The sequence below is a fragment of the Megascapheus bottae genome, chromosome 33, assembly GCF_031878675.1.
Source record: "Megascapheus bottae isolate mThoBot1 chromosome 33, mThoBot2.hap1, whole genome shotgun sequence".
Taxonomy (NCBI): Eukaryota; Metazoa; Chordata; class Mammalia; order Rodentia; family Geomyidae; genus Megascapheus; species Megascapheus bottae.
In genome coordinates, this window is record NC_143541.1 from 5,847,736 (window position 1) to 5,864,662 (window position 16,927).

At 57.5% G+C, this 16,927-nt stretch overlaps 2 protein-coding genes across 3 annotated transcripts; one reads left to right on the top strand and one right to left on the bottom strand.

Moving 5' to 3' along the window:
* Positions 1-30: 30 nt before the first annotated feature.
* Positions 31-9,101, top strand: Creld1 (CRELD disulfide isomerase 1). Of its 2 annotated transcripts, none has more exons than XM_090323959.1 (10): positions 31-853; positions 1,085-1,167; positions 4,251-4,361; positions 4,570-4,661; positions 6,149-6,325; positions 6,412-6,507; positions 7,354-7,437; positions 7,563-7,658; positions 7,874-8,008; positions 8,493-9,101. In XM_090323959.1, the coding sequence occupies exons 1-10, from the start codon at positions 680-682 to the stop codon at positions 8,705-8,707; spliced, it is 1,263 nt and encodes a 420-aa protein (XP_090180085.1). In that variant the 5' UTR covers positions 31-679; the 3' UTR covers positions 8,708-9,101. The 2 variants fall into 2 exon arrangements, with proteins under 2 accessions (XP_090180085.1, XP_090180087.1); XM_090323961.1 differs by having other exon boundaries at positions 7,563-7,639; positions 8,493-8,611.
* A 443-nt stretch (positions 9,102-9,544) lies between these two features.
* On the bottom strand, positions 9,545-15,654 carry Prrt3 (proline rich transmembrane protein 3). The gene is made up of 5 exons (XM_090323887.1): positions 15,520-15,654; positions 15,129-15,313; positions 12,347-13,320; positions 12,059-12,214; positions 9,545-11,566 (listed from the first exon to the last, which is right to left on the bottom strand). Exons 3-5 carry the CDS (start codon positions 13,263-13,265, stop codon positions 9,828-9,830), a joined length of 2,814 nt encoding a protein of 937 aa, XP_090180013.1. The 5' UTR covers positions 13,266-13,320; positions 15,129-15,313; positions 15,520-15,654; the 3' UTR covers positions 9,545-9,827.
* Positions 15,655-16,927: the final 1,273 nt, after the last annotated feature.

Below are 16,927 nucleotides of genomic sequence, written 5' to 3' on the forward strand. Positions count from 1 at the left end.
CCCTTTAAAGCCAGGCAGGGCCCTGTCTCTGATTGGCTGCGGGCGGCTGACGTCATTGCACATGGCTGGCCACCATTGGCCGCAGGGTTGGCCACGCCCCGGTGTGCTGCGTGCGCCTCACGCAGGCGGTGGCGACCTCCGCGCTCGCTCGGGGCAGGGGGCGGTGGTTTCTCGGCTCCTCGCGGGCGTCTTCGGCTCTGGCGGGTCCGGTCGGCCTGGAGGCTCCGGCCTGACCCCTTCTCTTCATGACAGGACCCAGGCGTCTCCTCCCAGGACCAGGGCTCCTCACTCTTCCCCACCCTTCTGGCCTTCTCTCTCCTAATACCCCCCCCCCCCCCGCCGCATTAGGCTGCTTTGGCCCCTAAGACCTCACTGAGACCCTAAGATATGGCCTGGCTCCTGCCCCCTGGCCCAGGATCCAGGCCACGACCCCTACGGCAGTGGGGATAGGGATAACTTATTTTTGCTTGGAATTGCTGATTAAACTCTTTCCTCCACGAAACCCTGCCCAGCACCCCCCAGTTTTCTTACAGCCCCTGCTGTCATTACCCCTTCTCCTCCTCAGGTCTGTGTCTGCCATTCCCTGAACCCATTCTTTCCTTTCCCACCCTCACCTCCGGCCTGGCTCCGAGAGAAGCCTCCTAAGTCCTCTATCTGCAGATCCACAGCCTGGGAAGAGATGGCCCCACCACCTCCTCGGGGCCTGGTTCCAGCCCTGCTGTGGGGCCTAAGTCTTTTCCTCAACCTCCCAGACCCTGCCTGGCTCCAGCCCTCTCCTCCTCCCCATTCTGCTCCCTTGCCTGAACCCCATCCATGTCACACCTGCCGGGCACTGGTGGACAGCTTCAACAAGGTGGGTGCACCAATAGTCAACAGGGAGGGGGCCCAACCACCTCCACTCCAGCTGTGCACAGCTTGGGGCCCTCACTGCCAGTCCGTGGGATTCAGCTTCATCTCACTTATTAGCTGTATGGCCCTGGGCAGGTGTCCTCGCTGAGTAGCTCAGTTTCCTGGTCAGTAAAACTGAAATACTAGAATGTGCCAGGCTCTGTACTTAACTATTATTAGTTTTCTCCATGTCCAGGGCCTGGAGAGAACCATCCGGGACAACTTTGGGGGTGGAAATACTGCCTGGGAAGAAGAGAAGTTGTCCAAATACAAAGACAGGTAAGAGGATGTATGTATGTGTGTGTGTGTGGGGGGGTATTCCACCTCTTAATCTCTGACTGGGGGGTCTAGGAGCTCTTGTAGGGGAGCATCCTAGCTACTGAGGAGGCTGAAATCTGAGGACTGCAGTTTGGAGCTAGCCTGGGAAGACAAATCTAAGAGACTCTTAACTCCGATTTACAACAAAAAAGCCAGAAGTGGCAGTATGGCTCAAGTGGTAGAGCACTACCTTTAAGCAAAAATGCTAAGCAAGAGCCATACAACCCTATGTTTAAGCCCCAATACTGGCATAGGCACATGTATACACACACACACACTTTCTGGTAGAAAAATAAGTAAATAACATGTTAGGTAAAGTACAGTCAGGTGAGATAGACTACAGAAGGGCAGGGGACAGTGTTCTGAGGAGGGCATTTGGACCAAGTCTTGATGGACTTGAGCTTATGTGTAACTTAGAAGAGACTGGAGTAGAGTGAACAGAAAAGAGAGACCCACACATTGAAGGCTACAGAATGGAATTTAGATTTCGTTCTGTGTATAATGGGAAGCCACTGGAAGATTTTGAGCAGAGAAGTGATAGGGTCTTTTTTTTTTTTTTTCCTCGAGTCTGAAAGAGTTTTCCCTACAGGCTGGCTTCATACCTCCAATCTCAGAAAGAGAGAGAGAGAGAGAGAGAGAGAGAGACAGAGAGAGGGAGAGGGAGAGGGAGAGGGAGAGGGAGAGGGAGAAAAGAGCTCAAGAGATCAAGGTTCAATCGGGTCTTTCTTACACCTAGAAAAGATCACTCACAACAGGCCAGGTGGAGGAAGCGTGGACCCGTTTAAAAGGCTGGTGCAGAGGGGGGGGGGGGGCATTTTCTGAGCTAAGACAGTGGAGAAGGTTTTGGAGTAGGCTCAGATGCTGTCGTTGAGCTGTGGGAACAAGAATCCATTAAACATTCATGTAATCTCCATTTAGGGCTGGAGCTCAGGAAGGATAGCTTTGGAAGATAGATTATCCAGAAGCCAAGGCCTGAACCATAGGCCTTTTGTGTCTGGCTTCTTGTCCTTAGCACAGTGTTTTCAAGGTTCATCCACAGTGTATGATGTTGCAGCATAGCACTTCATTCCTTTCTTATCTTTTTTTTTCAAGTGAAAAAGGTTTCATGTAGAGATTTACACAATATACCTTGTTCCTTTTTATGGCTCAAAACGTCATCGAATGAACCTCTACATTTGTTTAAACATTTACCAGTGAGGCCCCTTTGGATCGTTTTCTAGCTTTTGGATATTATGAAGTTTTCTGTTGTGAGCATTTCTGTTCAAATTTCGATCAGCTCCTATTTTTCATTCTTTTGGGCATATGCCAAGTGGAATTGCTAAGTCATGGTGGTTCCATGTGTAACTTTCTGAGAAACCATGCCACACAGGCCTTACTTTTATACTTGCAGTGTAGAAGGGTTTTAATAATTATTATTTTTTTCATTTCCTGGAGTTCATTTCTAACTACTTGCTTGCTACTTGCTTGCCAGTGCTTGTTAGGTGTGTGTGTGTGTACGCATGCACTGTGGACTTGGGAATTGAACTTAGGGCCTGGGTACTGGACCTGGGTTGTTTTTGCACAAGGCTAACACTTCTCCACATGAGCCACAGCTCCACTTCTGGCATTTTTTGTTTTTTGTAACTGATTGGCAATGAGTCTCTTGAACTACCTGCCTGGGCTGGCTTTGAACCACAAACTTCAGATTTCAGCCTCCTGAGTAGCTAGAAGTACACTGGCACCCAATGTTAGATTTCACACACACACACACACACACACACACACACACACACACACACATATACACATTTTTGGCAGTGCTAGGGTGGTTTGAATTTGAGCTGCTTTTCCATTTGAGTCATGCCTTTAGCTTTGCTTTTTGTGGATTGTTTGAAGATGAGTCTCAAGGGCTTTTCTGCCCAGCCTGGTCTTGAACTCTGATTCTCCAGATCCCAGCTTCTTGGGATTATAGGTATGAGACTGTGTGCTTGGCTACTATTACGTGTATATATCAGCAAGGGTTTAGATGTAGAAACTAAATTTTCTTACAACAAACCTGTAGAATCACAATTATTGGCTCTGTTTTACAAATGAGAAAACAGGTACCTCAGTCGAGGAGGTGGATATCTCAGCACTTAGGATGTTGAGGCTGGAGGATCATGAGTTCAAGGCCAGCCTAGGCTCCATAGTGAGATCATGTTTCACCTTATAAGTTTAAAAAGGAAAGCTGGGCGCAGTGGCTCACACCTCTAATCCTAGCTACTCTGGAGGCTGAAATCTGAGGATTGCGGTTCAAAGCCAGCCCAGGCACTAAAGTCCTTGAGACTCTTATCTCCAATTAATTACTAAAAAATGGGAAGTGGGGTTGTGGCTCAGGGGTAGGGTGGTAGCCTTGCGCTGAAGAGCCCAGGGACAGCACCCAGGCCCAGAGTTCAAGCCCTATGACCTCCCTCCCATCCCCCCCACACCAAAAAAAAGAGTTTAAAACAGGCATTAATGGCAGGTGCTTGTAATCCTAGCTATTCAGGAGGCTGAAATCTGAGGAGTGTAATCTGAAACTAGCCCAGCAGGAAAGTCCATGAGACTCTTCAATTCACTACCAACAATCTTGAATTGGGGCTAGGCTCAGGTGGTAGAGCACCAGTTTTGAGAGGAAAAAGCCCCATGAATTCATGATTACTGACACATGCGCGCACACACACACACACACACACACACACACACACACACACACACACACACACACACACACACACACACACACACACACACACACACACACACACACACACACACACACACACACACACACACACACACACACACACACACACACACACACACACACACACACACACACACACACACACACACACACACACACACACACGAGGTGCAGGTGGTTTAGGGACTTCCCCAAGTCAGGTATCATACTTGAACCCAGGCCTGTGTCTCATGGCTTTTCTTTCTGTCACAGCAAGAAGGGTGGAGAGAGACTAGAATTGGGACTTTCTGGGGAGGGGTGGTCAGAGCACTCTCCCACCATCTTGGCCCTGTCTGGTCAGTGAGACCCGCCTGGTGGAGGTGCTGGAGGGCGTGTGCAGCAAGTCGGACTTCGAGTGCCATCGCCTGCTGGAGCAGAGTGAGGAGCTGGTGGAGAGCTGGTGGTTCCACAGGTGAGCGGCACGGTGGTCTTCTGGGGGGCCTGTGCTACAGCTTTGACTTGGCCAAGAAGCCAGTAGCTGGCAAAGGGGACCCTGTCCCGATAAGCGCCTTGGTTAGGTGACTTTGTGGACTGAGTCAAGGTCCTGTGGGAGGTGGCGGAAGCCTGCAACCCTGCCTTAATGGCCTTTCCCTTTCTATCTACCCCTGCCCTGGCCTCAGACAACACGAAGCCCCGGACCTCTTCCTGTGGCTCTGCTCAGATTCTCTGAAGCTCTGCTGCCCCTCTGGTTCTTTCGGTCCCTCCTGCCTGCGTGAGTTTTTCAAGTTCCTCTTGGGGAAATGCGGGGGAGGAGGTGACAGTGGAGGACTTGCTCTAGTTCTGCCGTCCCTGGCTGGGTGAGGACAGGTTGCTCATGGAACCTCTCAGGACCTCGGTTCTTGGCTGCCTCCTGGTGGAGATGAGCAGATCCACAAGGAAAGACAGAAAGGCACAGGGAACCTCCTGGCAGATGCTGGTGTCAAAAATCACATAATAGGGGGCCGGGAGTTTGGCCTAGTGGTTAAAGTGCTTGCCTAGCATTCACGAAGACCCGGGTTCAATTCCTCGGTACCCCACATACATAGCAAAAAGCCGGAAGTGGTGCTGAGGCTCAAGTGGTAGAGCTCTAGCCTTGAGAAAGTCCAAGGACAGTGCTCAGGCCCTGAGTTCAAGCCCAGGACTGGCAAAAAAAAAAAAAAGAAAGCCTAAGGAGAGTGCCCAGGCCCTGAGTTCAGTTCCCAGGACTGGCAATAAAAGAAAGAAAAAAATGTATAAAAAAATCACATAATAGGCCGGGAACCTGGCCTAGTGGCAGAGTGCCTGCCTAGCATGCATGAAGACCCAGGTTCAATTCCTCAATACCACGTACACAGACAAAGCTGTGTCTCAAGTGGTAAAGCACTACCCTTGAGAAAGCCCAAGGACAGTGCCCTGAGTTCAAGCCCTAGGACTGGCAAAAAAAAAAAAAAAAAAAAAACCAAAATCACACATTAGACAAATGCTGACACCCTACTCTTCATTTCCTGTGCCAGGCAAACTGTCAGCTCCCTGGGAAGGATCAGGGGCTGCTCTGAAGCCCCCATTGTCATTGCCTCTTTTCCCCCCCAGTTCTGAGGCAGAGGCTCACGTTTAGAACACTCTCTTATAGCCCCAGTTACTGAGAGGGTCCATGCAGTCTTTAGAAAAGATTCATTAGGCATACCTATAATCCCAGCACTCAGACAGGGGCCTGAGCCACTCGTACCTCGCAAGGCACTGTCTGGGATGGAAAGAAGAAAGGAGGGAGGGAGTGATGCAGGGAAGGAGGGAGAGAAGGCAGGAAGGAAGGGCAGGAGCAAGCCAGTCTGTAATCCTGTGTGGAGACTGAAGGTGTGAGACTAGCCGGGGTGAAAAAAAATGCTGGATGTGATCGCACAAGCCTGCGATGCCAGCTACGTGGGAAGCAGATATTGGCTTTAGGTGAGCCCCTGGCAAAAAGCAGGAGACTGTTTGAAAATTAAACTAAAAGATAAAAGGTTCAAGTGGTAGGTGTCTAGTCCTGTAAGCCAAGGGCCCAAGTTCAATCCTTACTACTACTAAAAAGGAAAAAGGTTTATAACCCACCTGATTGTCCCCAAATTAAGTAAATTTCAAATAGTTTTATAACAAAATATAGAGACTCTAAAATGAATGTTCTTCTCCAAAATGTGAATCTGTAGATCATTTCTCTTATGTGCCAGCACACAAATGAGGTCTCACCCAGTTGGTGTCTGTCCACAGCCTGTCCTGGGGGCACCGAGAGGCCCTGCGGTGGCTACGGGCAGTGTGAAGGGGAAGGGACTCGAGGGGGCAGGGGCCACTGTGACTGCCAAGCCGGCTACGTGGGTGAGGCCTGTGGCCAGTGTGGTCTTGGCTACTTTGAAGCGGAGCGCAATGCCAGCCATCTGGTATGTTCGGGTAGGTAGCCAGGAGGCGGGGTGCAGGGGAGGGGCAGGAGGGGCACCGCCTCCTGCCCGTCCTCATTCTGTCTCCCTGTCACCCAGCATGTTTTGGCCCCTGTGCTCGCTGCACAGGACCTGAGGAATCCAACTGTTTGCAGTGCAAGAAGGGCTGGGCTCTGCATCACCTCAAGTGTGTAGGTGAGTGGGGCTCCGCCTGGGCTTTCTTTCCTCCACACACACACGCCTACGCCACGGCGACACAGGCTCCGTCTTTGTAGACATCTTGGCCTAGCCTGGAAGGCAGAAACAGCCGAGCGCTTAGAGCAGACTGAGCTGTGCACAGTCTTTGGGGTGCGGAGGAAGGGCCTGCCAGAGGCATGAGGAGTCTACACTTGGGCCAAGATACCTCGTTTGGTATTTGGTTTGGTCATTGTGTGACCACTTATGAAACTGCTGTGACAGAAAGACCCTAGAAAACTGTTACTTAAAGAACATCGAGGGTGGGGAGTTTGGCCTAGTGATAAGAGTACCTGCCCAGCATGCAGGAAGACCCAGGTTCAATTCCTTGGTACCACATACAGAGTAAAACTGGAAGTGGTGCTGTGGCTCATGTGGGAGAGCTCTAGCCTTGAGGAAGCTCAAGTGCTGAGGCCCTGAGTTCAAACCCTGGGACTGGCAAACACACACATACACACACACACCAGGTAGAGTTCTTTTTCTCTTACATTCCTGAAGTGAATGGCCCCGGCTAGCAGGACAGCTCTGCTGGGTCATCCCCGGGCAGCGTTGCTCTCCCACGGATGCTGAATCAGGTCTCCCTCCCTCTCAGCACTCAGAAAGTGAGAGGAGGAGGCTGCGTTAGTGCCAAGTTAGAAGAGAAGCTGTCATGCTGCCTACATCCTGTTGGGCAGAGCTCCACCCCAGTCCTCTCCCATGGGCAGCCAGTCTTCCACCTCTGCCACACAATGGCCCTAGGACACTGGAGTGGCCCTAGTGTCTGCTCACTAGATCACCACTGATGTCCCCCCCGCCCCACTTCTGCAGACATTGACGAGTGTGGCACAGAGCGAGCCAGCTGTGGGCCTGACCAGTTCTGCGTGAACACTGAAGGCTCCTACGAGTGCCGAGGTCAGTGTCCTCTGGGTTGGGGGGGGAGAGAGAAATTACACCCTCTTTCTCCAGAGCCTCTTCTGGAGCCTGACTCCCTGGGCCCAGGGGCAGTCCTCACCCCTCACCTTCCCCACTTTCTACAGACTGTGCCAAGGCCTGCCTGGGCTGCATGGGGGCAGGGCCTGGCCGCTGCAAGAAGTGTAGTCCTGGCTACCAGCAGGTGGGCTCCAAGTGTCTTGGTGAGTCTCTTGGCAAAGGCTACAGACATCCTGAGTGTCCCGCCTCTCAGGAATTGAGTCGGGCCAGAGCACTGGCAGGGCAGGGGGCGGAAAGGGTGCTGTGTTGGCAGGGCAGGGGTAGAGGGAGTGGCAGGATGTGAACAGGATGGAGTCGGGTGCTGCCCGGGAGTCGTGACAGTCCCCACCGCGACCTGCCTGTCCACACATCTCTGCAGATGTGGATGAGTGTGAGACAGCTGTGTGTCCAGGAGAGAACGAGAAGTGTGAGAACACGGCGGGGGGCTACCGCTGCATCTGCGAGGAGGGCTACGAGCAGGTGGAGGGCGTGTGTGTGCAGGAGCAGGTCCCAGGTGAGTGACAGCCTCTTCTCCACACAGCCCCGCGAGCGCTCGCAGACCTGGGCGCTGTGTCCACTCTCGGGTTGGAGGTTAGCCCCTCTCCTCTGGAGTGAAGCCTCCCAAAGCCCTTCTCCTCATCTGCGCATGCCCCATCCTTGCCCTGGCCCCAGCGGGCTGCTCTAGACCCTGGGGCCGTGCGGAGACCTCAGAGGGCTCAGTGTGGGCGGCACACGGTCCCCTACCCATGGCAGTGCACAGTGCTGAACCGGAAACAGGCCGGCGCTGGCAAGTGTTCTCTTCTCATCCCCTCTCACGCATCTGCAAACCAAGAGGCAGAGCGGCACAGCACCTGGCTCAGGCCGCCTGGCTCTGCCTCTCTCCACGCAGTGAGGCAGGGTGTCGTGCGCGGTGAACCAGGCGGTGCCTGGCAGGCAGGGCAGCTGCGGGGACCGCAGGGACCCGGGGAGGGAGTGACGGCGCCGTGTGGCCTCTGCAGAGTCAGCGGGCTTCTTCTCAGAGGTGACAGAGGACGAGCTGGTGGTGCTGCAGCAGATGTTCTTCGGGGTCATCATATGTGCGCTGGCCACCCTGGCCGCCAAGGGGGACTTGGTGTTCACCGCCATCTTCATCGGGGCCGTGGCCGCCATGACCGGGTACTGGCTGTCCGAGCGCAGTGACCGCGTGCTCGAGGGCTTCATCAAGGGCAGATAATCCTCACCGCCCCGTGGGACCCCACCCAGGCTGCCGCCGAGGTCAGGCATCGGTGCTGGCCTCAGGACCGCTCCGTTTCTGAGAGTGGGGTGAGCACCCACCCCTGCCCGCCTTAAGGAGCAGGTTTGGCCCCTCTGGTGACAAAGTCCCTGGAAACAGAAAACCTCGAGCTCTGCCTGGGGCGGAGGGGACCCGGCCGCCTCTCAGTGTGCATACATTTTAAGAGTCTCCTTGTGGCGACTGCTGGTGAGCTTTGGCCCCTACCCAGGACCAGAGGGGCCCCGCAGGGGCCGGGCTGCCACAGCCCTCTCCTGCCAGCTGCATGCTGCCAGCGCCTCCCCTCAGCCACTGACGTATTTATTCATCTCAGGAAATAAAGGTCTTAGAAGCTGGAGAGGCCTCCGTCTCCATACCCCCCCCCTCACTGCCAACATGGGGAAGTGGTCTAAAACTCTGGCAAGTTGAGAGGTCTCTGCTGAAGTAGGTGGAGGAAAGAGGGAAGGAAGAAGGGAGGTAGGGGCGGGCATTGGTGAGAGACTGCGGTTTGAGATCCCCGCCTCCTGAGTCGCTAGGAGGACAGGCGTGAGCCACCGAGCCCGCCTTTCTAACCATCGAAAGTGGAAGGTGGAGGAGAGGTTCAGCTGGGAGAGGGCCAGCTGGAGTTGGAGCCCCCAGGAGGTGCGGTTTCTGGGTAGTTTGCAGGATCCACGCCCCGCTCTAGAACAGACAGGGGGACACTCTCCACCGAGTTACACGACAGCCGCCCCGGGACACAGGCGTTTACCGCGCCCCAGGGTGTCGAGGCCTGGGGCTCCCGCGGGGAGGCACGATGCCGGCTCGGGCCAAATCTTAAACATTTATTTCTTTGGCACAAGGAGGACAGCCAATCTGGACACCGAGGCTCATCCCCGCGCGAGGGGTCCTGGGCACCTGCTCCCCGGCCCCTCCCGCTCAACGCCATGCGCGTCCACCCCGCATTCCGTGAGCGCCACGGCCTCTGTGCAAAATTCCTGCTGGGGGAAAAATATATATATTTAACAAAACAAAACCGGGTGTGCGGGGGCCGGCGAGCTCACGTCGGGATGCGGCCGGCTCGGCCCCGCTCACGGCTCGGCCCCGCTCACAGCTCGATGGTGTCGCTGGAGGCGCTGCGCGACGCCCCGGGCTGGCAGCGCGGGTGGGCCCGGCCCGGGGGCTCCGGGGGCGCCGGCGCCGGCAGGAGCTGCACGGTGCTGGGCAGTTCGTCTAGAGGAAGACTGTCCACCGACGACAGCCCGTGGCGCCACGGGTTCCAGCTGATCTTGAGGGAGCCCCGGGAGAAGCTGTCGAGGGAGCTGCCGGAACACGCGGCCGTCCGCTCCGCCTCGTCCGCCACGTGCGGCGGCAGCGGAGGCGGCGGCACCGGCGGCACGGGCCCGCGCACGCGCACGTCGCTCAGGGAGCGGCAGCGGCCGCGCAGGCGCAGAGAGCCGGCGCCGCCAGGCTCGGCGTCGGGGTGGCTGCCCCGGCGCGGCCGCAGCGCGCCCCCTGGCGGCGAGGAGGCCAGGCCGCAGCGCCGGAACACGCTGTCTCGCACCAGGTGCTCGCGGAAGAGCGCCGCGTCGATGCTGCGGCTCAGGTTGATGGGCGACGGCGGCCGCAGGTCCAGCTCGCTTAGCGACGGCGCCGGCCCCACGCTGCCGCGGGACCGCCCCGGGCCCCCCGGGCGGCCGCGGCCCAGGGACGCAGCCGAGCCCCAGGCGCCGGGCGGCCCGGCCTCTGCCGGGTTGCGGATGAGGCTCTTGCTGATGTCCGGGCCGCCGAGGCCGCTGGGCCCCGCGTAGCAGTTGTTGGGTCGCTCGGGCACCTCGCTCTTGCCCGAGGGCGCGGGGCAGGCCAGGCGCAGCAGCTTGGCCCAGCACGCGTGCTCCGTGGGCGGCCGGGGTCGGGCGGCGGCCAGCGCGGCCAGCGCCAGGGCGAGCGCCCAGCCGAGCTCCAGCAGGCGCAGCCAGAAGTGCACGCCCCACCAGGCCCAGGAGAAGCGGCCCTCGCGGCCGGGGCCCGGGTACAGCCAGAGCGCGGCCGCCAGCTGCAGGCCGCTGGCCAGCAGCCCCAGGGAGCCGGCCACGGCCAGCAGGCGCGGGCCGGGCCGGGCGTCCCCGCCGCGCGGGCCGGCCAGCAGGCGGCGGCGGCACAGGCAGAGCGTGCCCAGCGCCACGCACGCGCCCCAGGCGCACGACGAGCCCTGCGCCAGGAGGCTGAGCGGCGGCCCGGGCGAGAGCAGGTCGGCGGCCAGCAGGGCGGCGCCGTGCACGGCCGCCGCGGCCCCCAGCAGCAGCGGCCTCTGCAGCGGCCCGGGCAGCCCGGCGCCCAGGCCCAGCAGCGTCAGGGCGGCCAGCGCCGTGAGCAGCGCCGGGAAGGGCAGGTTGTAGAGCACCAGGCCGGCCCGGGTGCCCAGCCGCCCGTGCGAGCCGTACGGATCGGTGAGCATGTAGACGGACCGCAGGGCGGACGCCGCGAGCACCAGCGCCGCGGCCGCCAGGGCCAGCCGGGGCCCGGCCAGGGCCGCCGCCAGCGTGGCCAAGGCCAGGAGGGCGGGCAGCACGAAGAGCACCCCCACCCCGTAGACGTGCAGCTCCCACGAGAAGCTCAGCACGCGCCGCAGGGGCCCCCAGCGCAGCGGGGGCGCGGTGGCGTTGGCCGGGGGGCTGGGGGCCGGCGCGGAAGCCGTGGAGCTGGCCGAGGGCTCCGGCAGGAGCGGCTGGCCCAGGGCTCGCTGGGTGGTCACTCGGATGAGGCCGCGGCGAGGTGTCGAGGGGGCCTGGACTGGGGGTGCCGGGGGATGGCTTTGGGGGCGTCGGGGCCACTCCTCGGCTTCATCTGCAATGACAGACAGAGCTTTGGGAAAAAGCGCTTGTGTTCGGTGACTGTTCCTGGCTTCCAAGCTCACGGAGACACTAGCACCTGCCACTGGAGAGGGCGAGTGGTTTGGCACAGTGCCTGGCACTCAGCGAGGTCTGGATGGAAAGAACTTCCATCTTTATTCATGTGTGTGCCCATCCAGGAGGCCTGAACTCAGGACCTTAGCTTTTCTTTTGCCCCAGGAAAAGTGTTCTACACTTGAGCCATAATTGCATTCCCAGCTTTTTGGTGGTTAGCTGGAGCAAAGAGTCTCACAGACTTTTCCTGCCTGTGCTGGCTTCAAATGATGATCCTTTAGCTCTCAGCCTCCTGTATAGCAAAGATTACAGGCGTGAGCCACTACTGCCCCTGGCCTAGCCAGTTTTTGTAAGCAGCTGTTTTTCTCCACTTCCACCTGGCCCCTCTCTCCATATGACAGAACCTCCCCAGCCCCCCCAGCCATGACCTCACCTGGCTGCAGCGACCCCACAGGGCTCTCTGTTCTGTTTGTGGCTGGGCCAGGGTCTGCGAGATGAGGGAGGAGGGACTTGGAGGTGCCTGGAGCCTCCATGGCACCTCTCACCCGCTGAGGAGAGATGGGGTCGCCTCCATTCATTGCTGCTATTGCTGAAAAGACAGAAGCGATCACCACCTTGCCTGGCATGGCAGTGAGGCTCAGAATCCTACAGAAATGGGGCACCAGGTGCCCTGGACCATTCCACACTCCTGCCCATGTGCCCCCTCCCTGTAAACACCCACCTGGCATCTGCTGTCCATTGGGAGCCTGTGAGGCTGGAGGAGATGTGGGTGGGGATTCTGTGCTGTCCTGAGCATTGTAGAGATCCGCCTGCTCGGGCCCAGGGCCTGGAGAGCTGGCTTCCCAGGTCTCTGCAGCTCCAGCCATTCTGGGGGTCTCAGGTGGTAGCTCCTCAGGAGGAGGAAGGCTTCTCCCCAATGCCTGGTCTGGCTGGGCCCTGGGCCTCTCAGGGGACTTCACCTCACCTGGGGGTGCTGGATCCTGCTGCGTGGAGAGGGGTGCTCGGGCTGCCTCCTGGAAGTCCTCCTCATGTCCGCCCTGTTCTCCCAAAACAGGCCTCCTGGCAGTGTGGGGAGAGCCTGGGTGGTCCTGGGGGGCCATCTGAGGAGCCCTGGTCTTGGTCTTCAGACCCTCATCTCTGGGTGGATGCTGTCCCACTGGGCCTTCTGGCTCATGTGTGGCGGGAACAGCTGTGGGCACTCTGAGCTGAGGCTTGGGACTTGGGATGAAGGCAGGGTCGGGGGGCTCCAGGGGGAGGGAAACCCATGCTTCCTCTTCCAGAGGCTCCTGTGAGTCAGGAAGCCCTGTCCAGCCCTGGGAGCTGGGACCCCGAGCCAGCTGGAGGTCATCAGGTACATGGAGCCGTCCTCCTGGGGCCCTGTGGGCTGCTTTGGGTCCGTGCAGGGCTGGACCCAGGGGAGGGTCTGTAGGCCTCTTGTGACCTTCAGCAGAGGACTGGGGGATGTTCAAATGCCAGAGGCTCTCATCTCTGGGGCTCTGGTCCCGGTCCTGGGGCTCAGATGGAATCAGGTAGAACTGGGAGTCTTCAAGTGGTTCTGGAAGGCTCCTGCCCAGGGCTGGGTGAGCCCCCAGGGACGGGAGCAGCACAAGCAGCAGGAGACTCTGTGGGCTGGGGGCCATGGTGTGCTGGTTCCAGGGCGTGGAGTCCTCAGCTTCCAGTCCTCACTGGGTGAACCTAAAAATGAGGGGATGCCACATGAGGGTTGGGATGCCCAGTATTCCCAAGGGGCCAGAAGAGAAACACAGGCAGCTGCATGTCCCCTGCTCGAACGCCTTTTTTTTTTTTGGTCAGTCGTGGGGCTTGAACTAAGGGCCTGGGCACTATCCCTAAGCCTCTTTGTGCTTAAAGCTAGTGCTCTACCACCTGAGCCACAGTGCCACTTCTGTTTTTTGAGTGGTTAATTGGAGATAAGAGTCTAACTGGCTTGGCTTCTGCCCAGGCTGGTTTGAATTGCAATCCTTAGATCTCAGTCTCCTGAGTACTTAGGCTTACAGGAGTGAGATACCAATGCCTGGCTAACTCAGGCTTCTTTTTTTTTTTTTTAATAATTTTTATTGTAATTAATATAAGGATTACATTATATTCACCAAACAGAAGAGCTCTGGCTTCTTATGAGGCCCACCGAAAGGGCCAGGCCCACAACATCAGCTTAATAGGATTTATGTTTTTGTTTTTTGTTTTTCTGTGGGGCTTGAACTGTCCCTGAGCACTTCGGCTCAAGGCTTCTGCCCTACCCCTGGGCCTGGGTATTGTCCCTGAGCTCTACAGTCCAAGGCTACCCTACTCCTCGCCATAGTCCCCCTTCCCCGTTGTTTGTTTATTTATTTATTTTTAGTGGTTATCTTTAGTGTCCAGCTTTGGACCTCAGGCCTCCGATCTCAGCCTTTGGAGTGGGTAGGGTTACAGGCATGAACCACTGAGACTACATAGCGTAATAGGATGTAGAGGCCTTTGCTTTGCTTTTGCTCCGTAAAGCTTCCTTCTCCTTCCCCTTAACTTTTCAGCAAATAAACTGAACTCTGTGTCCCTGAGACTCTTAACCACTAGAAAACCGGAAGTGGCGCTGTGGCTCAAGAGGTAGAACACTAATCTTAAGCTGAAGAGCTCAGGGATAGCACCCAGGCCCAGAGTTCAAACCCCTGGACTGACCAAAAATTAAAAAAAAAGCCCCAAGTGGCTTTATGCCTCAAGTGGTAGAATGCTAGCCTTGAACAAAAGACGCTCACAGACAGCGCCCAACCCCAAGAACTGGAAACAACAACGAAAAACAAGGAATACAGAGACCTGATGGCCCCATGGAGCTGGCTTTCTATTCTGGATAAGAGACTGAAAAAGTCAGTAATTCTAGATGAGGTATGAGATGAAGAAAACGAATGGGATGAGGAGCTATGTACCGGGGATAGGGGTGACATTTAAATGCTGCATGGTAAGGAGTCTGGCAAGATTTGAGGGACAAGCATCAGAGGGAAGAGCAAGTGCAAAGGCCCTGGAGCAAGAAGGAGTTAAATGAGCCCAAGTCATAACAAAGGTGGCTGGGACTCCGCAAGTGAAGGACAGCCTGGGAAGAAGGTGGACTCAGGAAGGCAGGGGCTACATCAGAGTGGGCATGCCGGGCAGCGCCGGTGTTTCACCAGGGAAGAGAGGCCAGAGTGCAGAGCCAGGGGGCCATGGTAGATTAGATGGGTTCCTCCCCCTCCTCCTCCTCCTCCTCCTCCAGGAAGTCGCTCCTGATCCCTCTGGCCACCTCAGTGTGTACTGGGCCCAGGTAGATATTCCCCAAAGGCTCCTGCTCCCCAGAGTCCATCCCTAAGTAGGCCAGGGAGGCAGGTGAGGCCAGGGCCCAGGCCGGGTCTCCATGGCAGAGGGAGCGGAGGCCTGGCTGTGTTTGGGTCAGAGTTCTTGCTCCTTCATTCTGGGTAGCCACCGTCCCCGGTCCTCCCCGGGTCCTCCCCTCCTAGCCTGCCCTTGGCTTGGGCACTCACGAGGAAGCGCTGAGCTCCTGACACGGCGGCTGCTTACCAACCGTGCCCCTCTGCGCCCTCTTCTCCTCCCCTACAAGCAGGCGAGAGTGTGCCCAGCACAGGGTTCAGAGAGGTTGAGCAACGCGTCCAAGGTCACACAGCCGGCCGAGTGCAGGCGCGGGGAGTAGCAAAGCCCCATGGCTCACCTGGCACGGAGAAGACTAAGTCACTGCAGAGCCAGGAGCCTTCAGAGAATAACGGCCATCGGCCTGCCTCCCCCACCCCATCCCGGGCGCCAGGGACGCGGGGTCTGGGCGGATCTGGGGGTGGGAAGCCCTTGCGGCTGGGCTGACTGGGCAGGACTGGGGGGGGGGGGCAGGGCAGCCTGCAGGAGCCGGCGGGCTCGGGTTACCTCCTCTTCCCCGGCCTCCTCCCGGCCCGGCTCCGCGCGGTCCCGCAGTGTCGGGGTGGGGGTGGGCGCCCCCGCCCCGGGCCCTCCGCGCCCAGGCCCGGCCCGCCAGGGGGGCTGCGGGCTGCGCCCCCTCCTCCGCGCCCTGCTCCGCTGCTCACCTGCGCCCGCGCCCGCAGCCGGATCCCCGCGCGCGCGCGCGCCGTCCGCCCCGCATCCCGGGATGCGGACGCGGAGGATGGCGGGCCCGCCCACCGCGCGCCTTAACCCTTTCCCGAGGCGGACTCGGCCCGCCGGGACCCGGGCAGCACGGGCAGCCGGCCGCCGGCCTGGGGCGCGGAGGCGCGCGGGGACCGCCCGCCCGTCCCCAGGGCCGCGCCAGGCTTCGTGCTCATTGTTGTGTCCAGTCCTGGCTTGAGCTCAGGGCCTGAGCACTGTCCTTGGGCTTTCTCAAGGCTGGAGCTCCACCACTCGAGCCACAGCACCACTTCCTGTGTACGTGGTACCGGGGATCTAGGCAAGCACTCTACCTAGCCCAAACTCCTGGCCCCCAGCCTTTTTTTTTTTTTTTCCTGGTTAATTGGCTGACTTTGAACCTTGATCCTCAGATGTCAGTCTCTTGGTTAGCTAGGATCAGAAGTATGAGCCACCAGTGACGAGCTCCTCCAGACTTTTTATTTCGTTTGTGTCAGTCCTTGGGGTTGAACTCCGGGTCTTGAACTCTAGGTCTAGGTGCTGTCCCCAAGTTTCTGTGCTCCAGGGTAGTGTTCTACCACTCACGCTTGTAAAATACCTATAATCATAGCCATCCACAATGCTGAGATCTGACAATCTGGTTCAAAGTTGATCTAGACAGGAAAGTCCGTGAGACTCATCTCTAACCACCAAGAAAGCTGGAAGTGGCGCTGTGGCTCAAGTGGTAGAGTGCCAGCCTTCAGGGGGGAAAAAAAAAAAGCTCAAGGAGCCGGGAGTTTGGCCTACTGGTAGAGTGCTTGCCTAGCACGCAGGAAGACCAGGGTTCCATTCCTCAGTACCACATACATAGAAAAAAGCCAGAAGTGGTGCTAAGGCTCAAATGGTAGAGCTCTAACCTTGAGAAAGTCCAAGGACAGTGCTCAGGCCCTGAGCTCAAGCCCAGGACTGGCAAAAAAAAAAAAAAACCCAGGGACAGCATCCAGACATTGAGTTCAAGTCCCACAACCAATAAAAGCAAGCAAGCAAGCAAGCCAGAAGTGGTACTGTGGCTAAAGTGGGGGAACATAGTCTTGAGCAAAGGAATCTCAAGGACAATGTCCAGGACTGGGACAAACACAAAACAAAAAAATTCCTTTGTATATCTACTTAAAGATAGTAAATATAGTCGGGGAATGAGGCTCAGTGGTAGAGTGCCCTGGGTTTAGTTCCTCAATAC